Below are 19,764 nucleotides of genomic sequence, written 5' to 3' on the forward strand. Positions count from 1 at the left end.
ATATGTTAATACGTGACGCGTTTCGTCTTCTTAGGACATTATCAAACACGAGACGAAGAATTGGCATTGCAACATCCATTAAGAAGAAGAAACGCGTCACGTATTAAGATATACATAAATAAATGTAGAATTCAATCCAAAAAAACTTGTTTTATTTTGGATTTATTACCCAACAATTCAATATGGAATTCTACCAACTGTCTGCAGTTACAATAAATAATTTAAAAACGATTTCCTAAAAATAAAATTGATGTATGACTTTGTTGAAAGAAGTTAGCGATATGTGACTTATGTATGTAATATGTTAAAATAAATAAATAAGATTCGTCCACGTTTCGCGCGGTATTCGAGCGCCGAAGAAACGTCCGAAGAAAGTCCGATCAGCGTCGGACACTGGTGAGTGCGTCATCGGCGCCGATATTTATGTAAATGTGTCGAGTCGCGTGGATAACGCAATGTTACAAAACCGATACCTCTTATTGAGGGAATTCAGCGATTTACACAAGTACTAGAATGCCGTCAGCCGAGATCGGGAATGCGAGAGAAGGTGTGCGCTGGTGCTAGCGGGCGCATTATGCACTTTCTGAAAGTAAGAGTGGCGGAGAGATGCACTCGCAGGATGCTGCAATGCCTATTGTTTATGTGGACGAAACAAATTACGCAAATCATAGCTCAATAGATATGCTACAACATTTCATATTTCGACTCCAATAATTATCGGTATTTCTTTAAAATAAAAGCAAATAAATATTTAAAAAAAAACGTTATTTAATTGAGATATTATGGTAAAATATATATTAATTTACGTTTTACTTGGTTAATACTACTATATCTTAAAACTTGTTTATTGTCTTTGTTCCAAATAATTAAAGACATTTCTTTAAAATAAACGCAAATAAATTGAGTCGGCAATCACTCTGTGGTAAAATATTCTAATTTTTATTTATTTTTTTATTTGGTAAATACCACTTTTTCTTAAAACCTATAGTCTGTGTTCCTACACATAAAAAAGAATTAATAATTTAATAAAAATAGGAAACAACCCCTACCCCCTCTTCAACATTCATCGTCCCAAGGATATAACTCTAAAATTTAGACTTAGCTTCACATACGGTGTTTGAAAATGATGCGCAATGCATCGAAACACGTGTCACGATAGATTTTAAGGAATTAGTAGCGATATTTACCAGGTAATACTTAAATTTAAAATAATACAAAAAAACTTCTTTTTCTAACCCTTATTCGCACCCAATGGTGCATAGGGCACTGTCACAAATGTACAAGTAGAGTTATATTGATCGTTGAATACATGAAAGAAAGGTGTTTCAAGTGAGTCTACTCTGTGCTTCCAGTACCAGGCCCGGGTAATATTAAATATTACATCTAAAAATCACTTATTTTGACCCCACCTGGTAATAAACTTAGGACATCCGTACCGTAACCAAACGCGCTTACCAATGTACTACGGAAGTGGACAATACATATTCAATTAAACGGTTTAAAAATAAAAATTAAACAAATTTATGAGGTGAATGTGGTTGATAATAGCAGCAAAGCAAGACCGAGGAAATCTTGACATGATCAAGTTTATGAAATACTTGAAAGTGGTCAGGTCAGGTTCGCTGATTATTTAGTCAGAATCAGACTCCTGAGTCGGAATAATCAGCGGGTACGGTAAGAGGAGATAAATGAATGTGAAAGAGGATAACAATGTTTGCAAATACAGATTGATGCGGCGTTCTATTCTCTCCGCCTACCCCTGCGAGGAAGCAATGTTATGGTAAGCTAGTTAGTTATATAATAAATGAATAAATAAAAATATTTAACCAATATGTTTAGTTAAGATCTGAGATGCTTTTACAATAATTGAAATTTAATTATCCGTATCATTTTAATATATTTACATATCTTTACAAATTGCGTGTATGTGTGTGTATGTGTGTTTTTGAAATATTAGGAAAAAAAAAGAAAACAAAAAAATGTTATGATATTCGTGATTTAGAAATTATGAAGCGCTTCGGGTAGATTTAAAAATATATGTGTTCATACGGTTATTTAAAAAAAGTATTTAATCATAAGTGATACGATGAGAATCTAATGGGAAAAAAACATATGCAGTAAGAGGCAAAAAATAAAAACTTTTGCTTATGACGTTACTTTCACAATTCAACAATAATTGATACTTAACGTTCATTATAATTGATAATTTTAATGAGTCTTCTTATATTTTTTTTCTTTAAAAATTGTGTAAAAAGTCACTTAATAAAATTTATTTAAAAAAATGTTTTTAATATTTCATATTAACATGATTATAGACTAGGCTGAATTATGGCAGGCGCTGTGGCGTAGTTGGGTAGACGCTCGACTGCGAATCTGTGGTCGCGGGTTCGATTCCCGTCAATTGCAAAATGAATTCAAGATATTTTTTTTTCAATTGGTCTGGGTGTTTGTGATCCTATCCTCACTATCCTATCTGCAGACAAGCCTCTAAAATAGAGACTTTGCGGGTTATTCCATTTTTAGAAATGTTAAAATTATCACATTTTACTGATATAAGTATCATATATATAATTTTTTTTTGGTAGCGTGCTTTTTGTCTAAAATAATCCCTAAAGTCATAAAAGTCACAAAATTTCAGCAATTCTTGTGACCCAAAAATGGATTAGATGATTTCATTTTTTATTTAATAATACCCATATTATTTAGATTAGTGGTAGTTAACAAAACTAGCTATCCAGACTAGATTAGTTTTTTTTCCCATTTTTACCCAACAATTATTGCGTTTATTTTATATACGTATATAACTGCATTTTAATATACTCTCCACGTGTTATTATAATTAAACTAATTTATGTTGTACAATTGGTAGAATTGTGAATATTATACCGTGTGTAAAGTGATCACTTAAACAGCCTTTGATAGGTGATAAGCCCTATAAATACCCACACTCCCATATTCTTCTTAAACTTTGTTAAAATGTCAAAAAAGTATAATTACTATACAGTAGACTAATAATTATCAGTAATAAGGACAGTCTAAAGAATGAATTACCTCTCTTTGTAAAAAAAATCAACCTTTCTAATAACTTTTAAGAAACGTCTGAGACATTACTATCTATGTTAAAATTCTAAACGTCCATCAAACCTCATCCCTAAGTTTTTCCCTCTATCTCCTTCCCTTAACTACATTTTTAATTGCCTTCCTTATTATCATCAATTTTTAATTTTTTTTTTTTGCTCAAGTACAATCATCCCTCTTATTGCAAACAGGTTTACAAGGTATCAAACATTCTTACTAATATCACTAGTCTGTTTTTGGTTGGTTGGAAGATATTACTTTTTAGCTGTACATGATTTTTTTTTAATGTACATGAAGTTTAAGTAAATAAATAAAAGGGAAAATCCTAGATTTGTAAAAAAACGTTTAATCGGGAGACGGTTAATGCGACTCGGATAATCAAGAGTCCAGTATACTAAAATTGTCTACTTTTATTAAGGGTCTATTCTTTAGTAGGTGTGACCTTGTATCATTCGCGATATCCTGGTTTCACGCATTGATGTTATGATAAACTCGTATAATTATTTTTTATTTTATTATGTATCATGTTAATCGGACAATACAACCTACCTATCGCAGGTGACCTTCGATATCAAATACTTCTACACTGTAAAACAAGTCTGTCGTACTTAAAAAGTAACATAGTATACGGGTGGCACTGAAAGTATCGAGCAAGAAAAAAGTTGCTTGTAAAGGTTTTGATTTTTTGGTCTACGTATAATTACTTCTTATTGCCAGTCAAGTTTTAATTGACTGTATAAAAAAATCTGTCAAAACACGCATTTTTAAGTCGAATATTTTCAAATTACAAATAATTTACTTCATAAAAACATTTAAAAAGGGGAAAAAACGCAAATATGAAAAATAAATACCACGTTTTATCGAATCAATGTTTTAGCCCAATAACTCTTATAACCTTCATTATTCATGTAGTTATTGAATACCTAACAATCGTCCGCCTCCGTAGTGTAATGGTCAGCACGCTCGGCTAACGTTCTGGAGGTCCCGGGTTCGATTCCCAAGGGGGGTAAAATAAATATAAGTGATTTTTTCACTGTCATATTTATCCAAGATTACCCTGGACTGGTATCTGAAGCAGAGGGCTGATCACCTTTCCTTCATGTGTAAACGATCAAGATAACACTGCGTTTATATGACGCAGTACCCCATGCACCATTGGGGTGCGGATAAGGGTTTGATTATTTATTATTAACAATCTAGAAAAAGTAATTGATAAATACGCAATGGAGGTAGGGACAAAAAACGAAATAGTTAATATCATTCAAATTTGAATGATTCGTAAAAACACATACTTAAAGAAAAATAACAGTATAAAATGTGCCCACGGCATATTTTATAAATTAAATGTAAATATTCAGTACTTTATATGTAGTGTAAACATAAATTTTAATTCACATTACTGTGAAGTATTTTTAAGTGATGGAGATTAAGACTAGCTCCCCTTTCTAAAATCAATCGAAAATTCTCACTATAATTTTTTCGCTTGTAATTTCGTATGAAACCTTAAAAAAATCATGTCCAAGTAGAAAGAAAATCTACAAGAGACCAATTTTACACGGAACGTCAAAATTGTTTACAGAAAACGTCAAAATGTAAACGCAGGCTTGCCAACGTAACGTACTTGTATTGTTTGTCAGCCGATGATACATCAATACGAGTATATCATAATATCAAGTTAAGTTAAGTTATATTTAATATATATGTAAATATCTACTATTAAATAATTATTATATATCATAGTACGTCGTTTAATCGAGCAAAATGATATGTATTTGATATCGATTTATTATATAATGATCGATTTTAGTACTGCAAAGAGATGAATGGGTTAGTAAAATAAATAATAAATAAAATAATTAAATAAATAATGTTGGAACTATCGGACAGGCAGAACGGGGGCGACCGGAGGCGTTTGAGATGTGATGCTACAGGCGCATGTTGGGGATTCATCGGTTGGAACATGTAGGGAACAACGAGGTATAAAGCAGGGCTGGGGAGTCAAGATGTTCACTAAATAAAGTAGCACAACAGCGAGCAAAATGGATAGGCCATAATAATACAAGACAGGCCCGCTTCTTACGATTGCGGAAGGCATGTGCAAAGGCACAAACTACAGAGGACGAACCTGCATAAGCCAAATGGTTCAAATTATCTCCGACATGCTCTGCAGCGGGTTCGCCGAATTGAAGAGACGAGCGGAAGAACGGGTGGAGACTGACCATAAAAGAAACAAACCATCATCTACTCGCGAAAAAAAGGATTCATATATATATATATATATATATATATATATATATATATATATATATATATATATATATATATATATATATATATATATATATATATATATATATATATATATATATATATATATATATATATATATATATATATATATATATATATATATATATATATATATATATATATATATACATGAATAAGAATGCAACAAAATTCCGATTATACTTGGTAGTTTGATCCCATACCTCTATGTAGTTGGATTTGATTGATTTATTAGGGTTGGATTCAGATTTATTTATGGACAGATTTGAAAATGTGACTATCACGTCAATACAATTACTAGACTCTTGAAAAGACACCCAAATAAAAATGAAATAAAAACAGTACAGTTTAAATTCTTCATTATTAAAAGGAATATTTTATAAGTCACAATTTGAAATAATGTTTGCCCAGCTATAAAAAATAATTATTTTATTAAACAATGGAAAACAGTTTAAAAAAGTAACTCGTCAAATGCATCAAAGGACCTTTCATTTTCAATTCACAGTGATAGACATTGTCGAATATTCGCTAGCTATAAAAATGACAAATAAATATAAATTATTTTCGCTCATGGCAAAACCAACTATAAACCTTAAATTGATTTAACGAAAGAAAGGATTGAGATAGCGCATATAATATAGGGTTATTCCAATTTTCTACTTTTTGTCGTTATGCTTATATTAGCTTGACGATCAAGATTGCGTTTACATTGATTTTAAGTACATGGAATACAGAGCGACGGTTATTTAGTAGAAAAATGATTGTTTTGTTATTGGGTGAGTGTAGGGATACAGGTAATTAGTATCGGCCTAAAGTGTTTCCATTACAGCCGTCACTAATTTCTCGATACTGATAAATATAAAAATACGATAATAATAAAAAAAATCTCTAGTTTTTTTTTTCAAGAAAATAATTAAATTTCTATCTGGGACTGACGTAATTTTAAGTCATTTTAGATAATTTCTCACAAAATGGTAAATAACGCGATCAGACGATATTTTACTTGGATTTTGGGTTTTTAAAATAAATAAATAAATTCAAGGGGTTCTGGGCACCGGCTATACTAATTCGGCCCTGGAAACTATGATGTAAATCCGTAATTATTTCTTAAACATAATAAAGCACAAACAACGTTATGACTGGTTGCCAAAGCCTATGCAATTGTAAGGCCAGTATTAGACAAAGCAATTTTGTACATTTCAGATATCATTTCGCAAGTGTTCTAGTAATTGTAAAAGCCGGTTTTGTGTGAAAACTTCACTGAACCAATACCACAGATGGCGACCTAAATCAACCATTCCGGAAGTTAATTTTATTAATAATACTCAAATAATATGTAAATATTGCGGGTAATTAATCGCAATTAGTTAATTTCTACATAAAAAAATAGAAGACAATTGATTAAATTATATTTTTTAAGAATCAAATAATATAAATTTGGTACTGACATCAGTTGATGGAACTGCATTTATATAATAATAAAAAATCGACTTAATGCATTTTCCACATATATTTTAATATTTGTGGAAAGTATACTTTATAATAATTATCAAATAGGATATCCGAGGAGGTAAAGAGAAAGAGAGAAGAGAAGAAAAAAAACATATTTTTTTTACTGAAATTAAAAAAATGAAATAAATGATACGATATACCATACATTAAATACAGTTCATATTATGTTTTTATCTGCAATTTATTGTAAATTAATAATCTCTAATGGGTTTCAAGAAACCCTTGAAACATTACTATTTTTCATCCTAGCTGTCAATCATATTGTGCTCTCCTAAACTCTGTACCTAATCCTACTTCCTTTGCCTTCTTTTCTTTCATTAATTTACAGTTAACAATATTTAACGTAATAATTATTTGTCAAATCGTATTGCAATCAACATTTTTTTATACTTATGCGCAGATGCTATCTCCTATATCATAAATGTACAAACAGCTGTGTGAGACTAATTTTTAAACAGAATCACTAGTATGTATTTGGTTAGGTGGAAGATATTGCTTCTTAGCAATGTAGCAATAATCCCACTCAGATAAATACATGTATTCTGTACTAAAAGACACACACACACAAATATATATATATATATATATATATATATATATATATATATATATATATATATATATATATATATATATATATATATATATATATATATATATATATATATATATATATATATATATATATATATATATATATATATATATATATATATATATATATATATATATATATATATATATATATATATATATATATATATATATATATATATATATATATATATATTCTGTACTAAAAGACACACACACACAAATATATATGTATAAATATGTGTGTGTGTGTGTGTGAGAGAGTGTGTGTGTGTGTATTATGCAGATATATTATTATGATCTACAAATGTTGTTAAGAGTTCGCGCTTGCGTATTGCAGCCTCCTAGTATCCAGACAAGGAGCAGAACTTCATTGAGCGCGTGTTATGTATCTCGGCTGATAAGATATCGAATTTTTATATATTACTTAAGAAGCATATTACCAAATTATCAGGTCATCAAAATATAATGGCCTTGCTCAATAAGGTGGGGAAAGTATACTGCAAACATTTTGCTCCGAGACTTGTTATGTACGATGTGTGTCGCAATAATGAATATGAGCTTAACAGCATTTTAATTTAAACGTATCTTGCAACAATTAACTCATACATATTCTAATTAAAATATTAATATTGTATGGAGACGAATTTTTAATTGGCCCGTTCGCGGATAATGCATCTGCAGTTTAAGATTTTGAAAAACCTTTGATTGATTTCAACACTTCATCAATGAGTTTTAGTTGAACGTCTTACTACAGTATTGTAAGGCAAAGTATCTTTTTGAAAAAGAGACGAGATTTATTCCGAATTGGTTCACATATATTTTTAGGAGACAGAGCATGAAATCATATAGATCTATTTTGTACAAATGTACTACAAGAAGTAGTAAATTTGTACAAAATATGTCTAAAAAATGTAACGTTTTTTCTTAACTAATTCGGAATAAATCTCATCCATATTCGATTGAAGTAAGCTATATAAAGCTCACAACTGCTTAACTGATGGCGTTATTATCAGTCGTACTTTTGAATCTATTGATTAACGAAAACGATTAAAGAAATCCGACAAAATTGCATAGATGGATCTTTTAAAAAAAATGCAATATGGATCATATGGTCACACAAGTATATAAAATGACCACTCAAGCCAGCCAAATAAGCCCTGGGATGCTCAGACATTCATAACTAACTAACTAAAAAGGAACGATAGATGTTTTCTCTCAAGTTGAGACACCTATAATAAAATATATGTATCGCATATGCCGTTAAGAATTCAGTCCTAAATATTATCAACAGTTAAATAAACACAATTCACAACAAAATAAGTAAACTGATATTGAAAATCCCGCGAATCGAATCCAAAAATAATATGAACTAAGCAATATTAATCACAATCACCCGGTCCGTGTGACAAGTTATACAATATAAGAGTGAAAGCTAAAATATAGAGAGAGATATATGAGTGTATAATAAACAAGGCGTATGAAAGAGACTCACAAAAACGTGGAGTTCATGTCTTGTCGGTCGGCGAGCAGGCGAGTGGCGTTCTGAGCTAGGAACCAAACTGCCTCGGCGGCCGGCCGACATCTCTATTTATCATTTCTCTGGGCCCCGCGCTCACCGCGCGGCCCGCGGCCGGAGCTCGGAGCCCAAAGGGTGGATGATCCGGTAGAAGAATGATCATCTAGCTAGCATCTAGCCTCTTTCAGGATGAGGCCTGCAGATTCAGAGGCACCCTCATCTCGACTAGCCCCTGTGGATGAAGCACCAATACAGACAAACGGGACGATATCTAGCTCCATAGATACAAGGTATAATTATTAAAGACAACAAGAGCTTATTTTATGAAAACTAGTTTCGGAAGCTAAGCTTCCATCTTCAGGTCTAAATGTAAACTAAACCATAATAAATAATTTACTGTTCTATAAATAATAAAGGGTTAAGTTAGTCAGTTAGTCCGCCCCCTTGACTAACCCCCCTCCCCCTAACTTACCCATCTCCTTATTTATAAATCAGTTAATTATTTATTATGTTTTAGTTTACATTTAGACCCGAAGATGGAAGCTTGTTATGTATACAACATAGAATTTTGTCTAGCCTTACGCCAGTCAGATGACGTCGGTTACGACGTAACCCGGTTGTTGGTCAAATGAAATTCACGTTGAAAAAAATACATTTATTATTTACATACAAGTTATTATTTTATTTCATAGGTACATTATACATACAACAATGCAACAGACCATCTTTATAATAATTTCCACTTTTCAGATTTGTTGATGAAATATTACTACATCTTAATCAGACTAATTTTATGAAAAATTCTTAATAATATCAAGTTCAATAATTTCATTAATTGATTTGGCACTTTGTTGTAATATATACTCGTTTAAAATAGTGTAAATAGTGGTATTTACTAAGTAAAACTAAAACATGTTCAACAGAAGTAAGCTATAGCTGTTTAAACTTCATGAATATCTCAAATGATGGCCCACCATTTTTCTTTTAAAAAGTGTATTGAAAAAAAATAACTCCCTACCTAATCACATTTTTCGTACCAAAACTATATAAAAATGTATTTTTTTCGAAGAAAAACATATTTTCAATACTAAAAAGGCGATTTAAACAACAAATTTGTTTATTAAGATGCGGGCTTTGGATTATCCCGCCTTAAAAGACCATTAAGATACCAAATAAGGAACACGGAAATGGGGAAAATGTGTAGTACGGAGGATATAGTTAAATGGAGCAACAGCAAAGACGATTCTGGAATGCCCATGTCAATAGGATGCAAGAAAATAGACAGACCGATTTTGCTCTTCAAGAGGACCCAGAAAGAAGTAAACCACCTGGAAGACCTCCAAAGCGATGGCGTGACAGCTGGCAGTCCACGTCACAAGAGAAGGATTACGGAACAGACAGATCCGAGGATCTACTCGTTTAAGAAGAAAGAAGAAGAAGAAGCTTTCTACATTGGGGACTTGAATTTTGTAAAATAAGTTTTCTTCGTTCTACATAGAATTACATAAATGATTGTTCTCTGAACTATTTTGTTCTCTAACTCGGAGCTCAAACCTTGTTTTATGCTGCTCCCTATCCAACAATGCCATATTGTAGTGCAAAATGAATAATGGCATAATACACTATTTTTATGTAGTCGATACCTAAAATCTTTCCAAGTCTAATAAATACATGGTTTTTCACTTCAAATTACAAAACAAATTAGACGTTGCATTGTATTTTATAAAAAAGTTTAATTTATATTCTAATTCTTAATTCATAATTTTTATTCTAATTAGTACTACGTATACTGTCAGTGTGAATACCTTCCCCCATCTTTTATTCTTAAGACTAGCAAGACGTTAAGTTGGTAAGCCTGTGCGGCGCGCTGTCATAGTCTGTGTACTGAAGTTTTCAGACAAGATTTTCATTACTAGTTTGAATAATAAGTACTTTGAATATATTTTTACAAATTCTATTTTTTTTGTGAAACGTAATGTAATTAATCTAATTCGTTTTGTAAAATTTCCATTATGATTTATAAGGCGTCCAATTTGGTTTATAAAACTTTCAGTTTGGGGTGATCCTGTGTATGCATTTCCGTTTTCAACTTAAAACAGAGCAAATGTTTGTAGTTATTGTTATGAATATTAATATTTATTAATTTTTTTGGGTTTTTAAGTTGTTGAATGAAAAAGAATAAGGAGTTAGTTAATCATTTTCAAACACCGCCTCAATTTCAAACGGTGTTTGAAAATGAGGCGGAATGCATCGAAACACGTGTCATAGTAGAGTTAAAGAAATAGTGTATTTACTAAGTAAAACATTAATTAAAAATGGATTGATTTTACCACAAAGTGACTGCCGAATCAATTAATGAAATTTCAGGGAAAATTAGTTAATTAAAAATGTTTGGGAGCCAATAAAATCGAGTTGACCATTAAAATAGACAAAATGTATTATGTGCATGTCTAGTAATGAAAGGAAGTAATTAGATTCAATTTTCCATAAACAGAGAACCACACCAATTTTGGAGTATTTATACATATACGTTCAATAGAAAAAATCTTAAAGTTAGTGTCCTTTCAAACGACCCTGATCAGAAATAAAGTAGAAAGAGTTGAACATTAATTTTTTTATTAATAAATAAAATTAATTGTGAATAAAATAACTGATCAAAATACAAGCACAGCATAATTATTATAAACCAATCCAAATAAATAAAACAATTCGTGAGGAATCTTACAAACATTTCATAAAGGTTTTTGCTAAATAAAAACTTACTCAATTGAAAGACAGATGGTGCCGTGAGACTTTCATATTTGTTTTCATATATGTTGAGATATCAAACTAAAAACAATATTCAACTTATAGGGACTTGTATAGCAATGTCCAAATAGCGATATCCAAGTTACACAAGATGATACGATGCAACCCCGAGTGGGCTAGCCTGCTGTTATTCTCGATTCCTACCTTATATTCTTCCTTCATTACCTTTCACACTGTAGGTCCTTCACCCTTCATATACGTCCCTTCAGAGAAAATCTATATTATTAATATATCTTTACATGTCGCTCACTCCTTTCAACATCGTCATATATAAAAAAAAATTGATTTTTCAGGAGATCGTTTTTAATGTTAAAAAATTTAATACAATGTATTAAAAATAAATATCAAGCCACTTATTGAACTTTTTACTGAGCAACAGATCTTTTTAGGTAAAACCTGAATATATTTTTTTCTCCGTTTGAAAAATATTAATATATTTAAAAAAAATCAAACCTTTTCTTCAAAATGCAAAAACTACACTTTCTGCCCTGTAGCGGGTAAATATTAAGTCAAAATTTGGCCGCTTTTGCTGAGATATAGTACATTTTCTGGGTATTCCGAAAACATGCACAACTGAAAATTAATGATTTTGATATATGACATTGAAAGGAGTGAGCGATGTGTACAAAAATAAAATTCATATATTTACTTCATTTGTGTCTTTTTTCATTTAATGTTTCATAAGCACATAATCGAGTTATTACTCAATTATGCGGCAAAGTGTTATCCGAAATCAAATATATTTTCCTAATGTACTTTTCATAACTGTTTGTGTAGAATCATTTATATTCTTGTATACTTATTTATTTATGTTGATTTACTATTCTTCTTCTCACCTTTATCCCCACCCAATGGTGCATGGGGCACTGCATCGTATTGACGCCGTGTTATCTTGATCTTCAATTACATGAAGGCAAGATGATCACTCCTGCGTTTCAGGGACCAGCCCAGGCAGTGTCGCGCATAGAGTTTATAATCAGGGTAGCCAGTAAAAGTGGTCGTGTTTCTAAATGGAACGTTTAGTAATCCAGTTTAGGCACGTAACTAATTAAACCGTAAATTAATCACTCAAACCTTAATCTGTACCCGATGGTGCATAGGGCATTGCAACATATAAACACAGTGTTATCTTGATAGTTTACAGATGAAGGAATGTGATCAGTCCTCCGCTTCAGGTACCAGTCCAGGTAAATATTGTATTTATATTAAAGTAAAAAAATCACTTATATTTATTTGCCCCCCCCCCCCTTAGGAATCGAACCCGGCACCTTCAGTACGGTAGCCGACCATGTTGACCATTAATAAAACCACAATTTTATATGGTTGATCTAACAGGGATTTCCGGAGTGGCGAATATAACATTCATGGAACAGCACTACGGAGGCTGTTATACGTTCCTACAAATATGATGTGAGTAAACAAGATAATACTTATAACAAAAGAGAAAAAAATCCGTAAGACGTGCATCGATTACATATCGCATTTTAGTCTTTGTATTTAAATATGAGAATTCTTGAGCCGGATTTGACTATATGTGGATATTACGTGTACATTCGTTGAAGGTAGGGTGACTCCCTCTCTGAGTGCTGAATATTCTACGGTTAGTTATCACGAGGGTGATGGTAGTAGTGCAGGGCTGGCCAAAGCTATGTTGGAGATCCATTGGTCGGCACATGTAGGGAACAACGAGGTATTAAACAGGGCTGGGGGGTCTCGATGCTTACTAAATAAAGTGAGAAATGTAACTAAAACAAATTAACAAATTAACAGCGTAACAACAAAGTAACAGCGAGCCAAATGGATGGGCTATAATATAATATAAAACAAGTTTTGCGCAAAAACTTTTTTATTCCTTGCGCCAAGGATATTTAATTTGCTGCCCGAAACCATTTAGATTTCCAGTAGTGATCAGGTCTTTAAGAACAGTGTCCATCGATGGTTGCTTCGCATTGGAAGGGACAAGGCAGAAAGTGACTTAATTAAGGTCCAGGTGTAATTATTTAATTGTAAAACCTTTAGGCTGTAAATTATTATTGTATCTCTTGTATGTAATGTATATAATTTAATAATTAAAAAAAAAAAAACAAAAAACAAATAATAATAAAAAAAAGTATCAACGTGTTATTATTTCGGCTCAACACAGGCCATGCCTAAAGAGCCGTAATACATTTAGTAAATGTATCTATGAAATAAATATGTATCTATGAATGTATCTATGTATCTATGGAATAATAAACATTATATATAAGACCACCTTTTTAGAATTGTGGAAGGCATGGGCGAAGGTAAAAATTAATCGCAGATATGCGTTGTAGCGGATACGCCGAGTTGAAGAGACGAGAGATAGAGACGGGTGGAGACTATCATGAAAAAGCAAATCAATTATTACACATATTGTAACCTACGAAGTAGAAGTTTATCTTTGTATTTGTTTTGGTTTTGAATTACTAATTTTCTTTTGATCACTTTACACATACAATAAAGATGTGACTAACGGATAACTGATGCTTATTCGGTTACCCGATAGCGATGATATTCGATCATTTTTCTTGATTGATTTTTCTTTACAGATTTTTTTGCAAAAATGTTTTGAGCTGGAAATACTCAAATTTTAACCAACATTATGCAATGGCTACGTTGATTTGCTTTAAGTGATCACCGAATTCAGTAGCGGCTTATTTTAATGAGTCGCCATTTTATATATTTTTTTTTATTTAATTATCGCGTCCATATATGATGTTGGTGCATCGCCGGCTTTATTAATTTTTTAATTCGATCAAACGTTGCCACCCCTGTTGTAGTGTGTTTCCATATCATACCAAAAACCACACTTACATTACTGGAAATACCTTTAGAGATGTGATTGCTTCATCGTAAGTATTTTAAAAATATATAATTTTTACATTCATTGTACGTGGTTTATTACATCTAATAAAATCTACTTATGTATACAAATGTATTATTTTAAGCCACTCTACTCCAAAAACTTATAAGTATTTGTGCTTGAAGAGCAACTAATACTGACATATATCAAATGACAGTGTTTTTTATTTATGGGAGGCTATTTAAATGTATTATATCTGAATATAACTCGTATAATTTTTATGACATTGAATAATGTTACATTCATAATTGTTCACATTGTTATTTGGTTTAATTAATTATGTAATTTTTTAATTGAGTCCTTTTCCCATAGAGTAATTCCACAATGGTGTAATGAGTGAACAAAACCGAATATATCGTAGTCGTACAGGAGAAAGTGACCAATTAATAATATGTAAAATGTTCAGGAGGGCCATTTAAGTCACTTTTGCTTGGCAAGAAAATAAACATCAATGCAGTTAGTCATTTTTAACAAGTCAATATACTATAATTCACAGTTTAAAATCACTTTGGGATATTTTCAGGGCAATATTAAGCTAGTAAGATATCAAATAGTCAATGACCATGTTTTTGTAAGAAATGCACTTGGTCACTTTCTCCTGTATGACTACGATATGTTCATATGTTCATGTATATTATGTACATTATTATTATCGTTCATATATATATTTGTATATATTTATATGTGTATGTAAATATATTAAACAGTATTTTTATTAATTATATTAATGATTTTTTGTAAATTATCGCACGAAAATATAACTAACGAATACTTGGGTCGTAAAAATTCACACAGAAAGAGATTCACATCATAAGTTTTTAATTCTCTTCGTAAACCATATTTGAAATTTAGTTACACATTAATAACGAAGTTTAACATTAATTATAAAATTTTAAAATATATATATGTATATAATGCATATAATATTAAAATTACTTCGATGCCCTGTAAAACAAAGAAATAAATGATCAAATCCTTCATTAAATTGACGAAATGTAGTTTTCTCTAGACTGAATAATTTTACAATAAAAAAAATTCTCTCAATTCTTTTAAATGAAATAATAATTCTTTTGATCGGACTTAGAGCGGGGACTTTCCCTAGTTTGTCTTCTTCTTATTATGCTGATCCACGCTGATGGTTAGCGAACATGAAGGCGATTTTTGCTTTGTTTGCAGTCGCAACGAATTAGTGCTACAGTGGAACCACTCTTTCAAGTTTTGGGACCGGTGAGTGAGAAATATATTTATTTTTTATTACTTTGTCCATTTCAATTACATTTTCTATAATTTGTATTAAGTGAGTATTAATAATAAAAAAAATATAAACATAAATTTATATACCTGTGAGTAAAACTAGTTTCAATAGTTTATATCCATACGAAAGGGAGACACGCCATAACTTAATTAACGAAATAAAATTATAACCAACATATTTTTGAAAAGATTTTTCAAAAAAATATATATTTGTGTGTACAGTAAAAATACAAATGATTGTATTAAATTGGGTTTTCCGACACAATTTTATAATGTCCTCGCGGTTTAAAGAGTAAAATCATTTATTATTTTGATTTGAATCATGTTATATAAGTTTATAAAGCCATCACATACGCCAGGTCGTAAGCTCTAGCATGCTCAGACATCCATATTATTTCTTTAAAAACGAAAACGCTTCGTTTCAAGTTGAGACAATTATAATATATTATAAATTGGTATAGCCTCTGTTTGGTGAATAATCCAGTATCTGAACGAATAAGTAATGTAATATAATTCCATGATAATATCCTTGATAAATATGAATGTTATCCAAAATAGTTTAAAAGAAGATTTAATTGAAGGATAAACATCATTTCCATTTCGAGTTGACAAATGTGGTTGTCAATCATGGGTAAAACGGTGAATGTTACACGTGTATAAAGTAATTACTTAAACTAGCCTATTAGATACTAATTTTAAGCTCTACAAATGCTAAGAATTTCACATATTCTTCTTTATCCATGTTGAGATATCAGTAACAATAATAATAATAAATCCCCTACCGCACCCCAATGGTGCATAGGGCACTGCTTCAATTTCAATTTTCAATTTCAATTTCAATTTCAATTTCAATTTCAATTTATTCAACAACAAAAATAATGAATACATAACAAACAATATTCAAGGCGTATATATTAAAAGTAAGCAAGAAGACTTAAAGGTGTTGAAGAATCCCGCTTCGGAAAACTCCTTCGGACAACTCCTTCATATAAACGCAGTGTTATCTCGATCGATTACACATGAAGGAAAGGTGATCAGCCCTCCACTTCAGGTACCAATCCAGTGTAATATTGAATAAATATTAGAGTGAAAAAATCACTTATATTTATTAAACCCTCCTGGGAATCGAACCCGGGACCTCCAGAACGGTAGGCGAGTGACAATCTTGATATATATTATAGTAAATAACTCCTAAGTGTGGTCAAACCAGGAAACTGCAAGCGAATTGCGACACACACACAAAATACTTACATTTGAAATCCAAAATTCGCAATGAAATATTTGGATCTTGTTCAGAGATCCCGGCGCGAAATTGCCAATCTTGATTGTTTGCCCTTTTATTAGATCAACGGAAGACTTTGGAAATTGCACTCGGTTTAGTGATCAATTTAAGTGCAACGAGACGCGCACAGGAAACAATGCATCTCCTTCGAACTAGCAGAAAGTGCTTTGACATTATGACCCAGATCAGCATGTCGAATAAAAATGCTGGTAGCGTGTCAATCCAATTACATGCGTTCTCAATAGTGGAATTATCATGCGGATTTCACAAAGCCATTCACATTCTGATTTTAATTCAATTCTTTATACACCATACGTACATTACATGTGGAACAATACATTTATAACCAAAACATATCTTGATTTCTAATCGCTGATTAGCACTCTTATGTATTTTGTCGCTCCTTACCTGATTTTAGTCGTTTTGGATTATTCTTATTTCTACGTTTGGAAATTAAAAAAAAATATTTTGTAAATTAAAAGCATTGTCTACTTTGCGGTATGGTAATATAATAATCTCCTTATCATTCGTAGTTCACCGTTGTTTAATAACACGTGTTTTTAAGCGGCATTACACAAAGTGAACGATGAATGATAAGAAGATTGTTATAAAAAAGTTACTATTTCAATATTATCATTAATATACCTGAAAAAAAATGATCCTACTGAATTTATTTATCTTTTCATTGATTCAGCAGTCACTTTGATTTAGTATCTATCCATTTTTAATTAAAATTATACTTGATATATATCAGTTTAAAAAAATATATTATGACACGTATTTCGATGCAACCAGCATTATTATTAAACACCATATATGTTTTTTTTTCAGATTATTTTTTAAGAATTTTCTCTTCTATCGTATGTATGGTACAGCACACGCATTAAAAAAAAATCATAGCTAATATATAAAAAGAAAAATGATAAAAAATATATTAGTACAAAAATAAAAACATACATTTATCAATTTATTCCAAACCTTGAGGTAAATTTCTCAGAACGTTGAGGTTAAAATTCCGGATACATTATAAAACATGTTAAATAGAAAAATATAAAGATAATAGGTTTTAAAAATATTAACAAAAATATATTAAACGAAATTGTAGATATATATTTATGAATTAGACACAGCGATGACAATTGACAAAAATTTTCACAGAAAGATGCATTCGAATACGCGCGTGTTTTAAACATATCTGGGACAGTTTTTTAAGAAATGTAAAAAAATATTGTAACATTTGAATATAACAGCAACAAACGCAATGCAAAATATTGCTCATGCGGACAGCTTATCTCTTCAGACCTGCTGTCAGCATTTTTGTTAGCATTTTTAATGTTTTCGATTGCATCGTTAGTTTAAACATTTCAAAAATATATATTTACCAACATTGTGAAATCAAATATATCGCTCACTCCTTTCAAGAACGTCATAAATCAAAAATCGTCAATTTTCAGTTGAGCATGTTTTCGGAATGTTTTTGTACTATATCCCAGCAAAAGATGCATATTTTCAACAAAATATTTACCCGCTACAGGACAGAAAGTGTTGTTTTTGCATTTTGAAGAAAAGGTATTGTTTAATTTTTTTTAAATATACTAAATATTTTTCAAATGGAGAAAAAACCTTCAGGTTTTACCTAAAAAAATCTGTTGCACAGAAAAAGTTCAATAAGTGGCTCGATATTTATTTTTAATACATTGTATTATATTTTTTAACTTTAAAAACGTTCTCTTGAAAAATCAAGTTTTTTTGATTTATGACGTTCTTGAAAGGAGTGAGCGATATCAGAAATTTTCATGTTATATTTTTATTTTTCCATGTTATATTTTTATTTTTAACCAGACTGAGGCACAGCAACGCGTGGCCGGGTACACCAATTAACTAATGAGTGTAATAAAATAACGTTTAATTTAATCGAAAATATTAACATTTGTACGATGCTCATAGTTGCGACAGTAGCAGGAAATGAAGTTAATGAATACAGGAAGTAATTTAAAAATTATTACCATTGAACTTGCCGAACACAAGAAATTTCAGCTTCAGTCTAACCGCGGCGCATGTAAGCCGGCGCATTTCTGCACTCCAAATTCTACAATACTAAATTCCTAACTGGTTTCAAATGACCTCGGCAAGAACCTTCCTTGTATGATTACGCATGTACAATACAAGGTGCCATAAAATGAGGTTATCTCTTCGGGCAATTCGAGAATGTAACCATTTTTAAGTATTTATTAATATTTTTTATATATTTATTTTAACATATTACATACATGGGATAAAGGTTATTAAGACTGAAAAATAGATAAGAAAGTAATAATAAAAAAAAAAACAAATAACATATCGATTAGACTTATAAAAAGTTCTACAAAATAAGGTTGAATCTTTGGGCAATTTATGAATGTGACCGTTTTTAAAGTTTTGATGAATCTTGTCTAATATGTATAAGTATGTATTTTTTTAAATAAGAATTGCATTTATTATTCACATTGCTTATTATGTACGAGGTTTATAGATCATTAAGTGGATTTTTGTTTTTTCTAACTA

General features: G+C 30.8%; 1 protein-coding gene across 1 annotated transcript in view; it reads right to left on the reverse strand.

Annotated features, from left to right (window-relative positions):
- LOC148305036 (uncharacterized) overlaps window positions 1-9,037 on the reverse strand; it is a 32,012-nt gene extending 22,975 nt beyond the window's left edge. The window contains exon 1 of the mRNA XM_088267326.1: window positions 8,969-9,037. Within this exon, the coding sequence (XP_088123452.1) occupies window positions 8,969-8,985 (17 nt within the window). The 5' untranslated portion in view covers window positions 8,986-9,037. The remainder of the gene's footprint in view (window positions 1-8,968) is intronic.
- Window positions 9,038-19,764: the final 10,727 nt, after the last annotated feature.

The sequence above is a fragment of the Brachycentrus maculatus genome, unplaced genomic scaffold (assembly GCF_059751285.1).
Source record: "Brachycentrus maculatus isolate JH-2025_06_01 unplaced genomic scaffold, ASM5975128v1 h1tg000292l, whole genome shotgun sequence".
Classification (NCBI taxonomy): domain Eukaryota; kingdom Metazoa; phylum Arthropoda; class Insecta; order Trichoptera; family Brachycentridae; genus Brachycentrus; species Brachycentrus maculatus.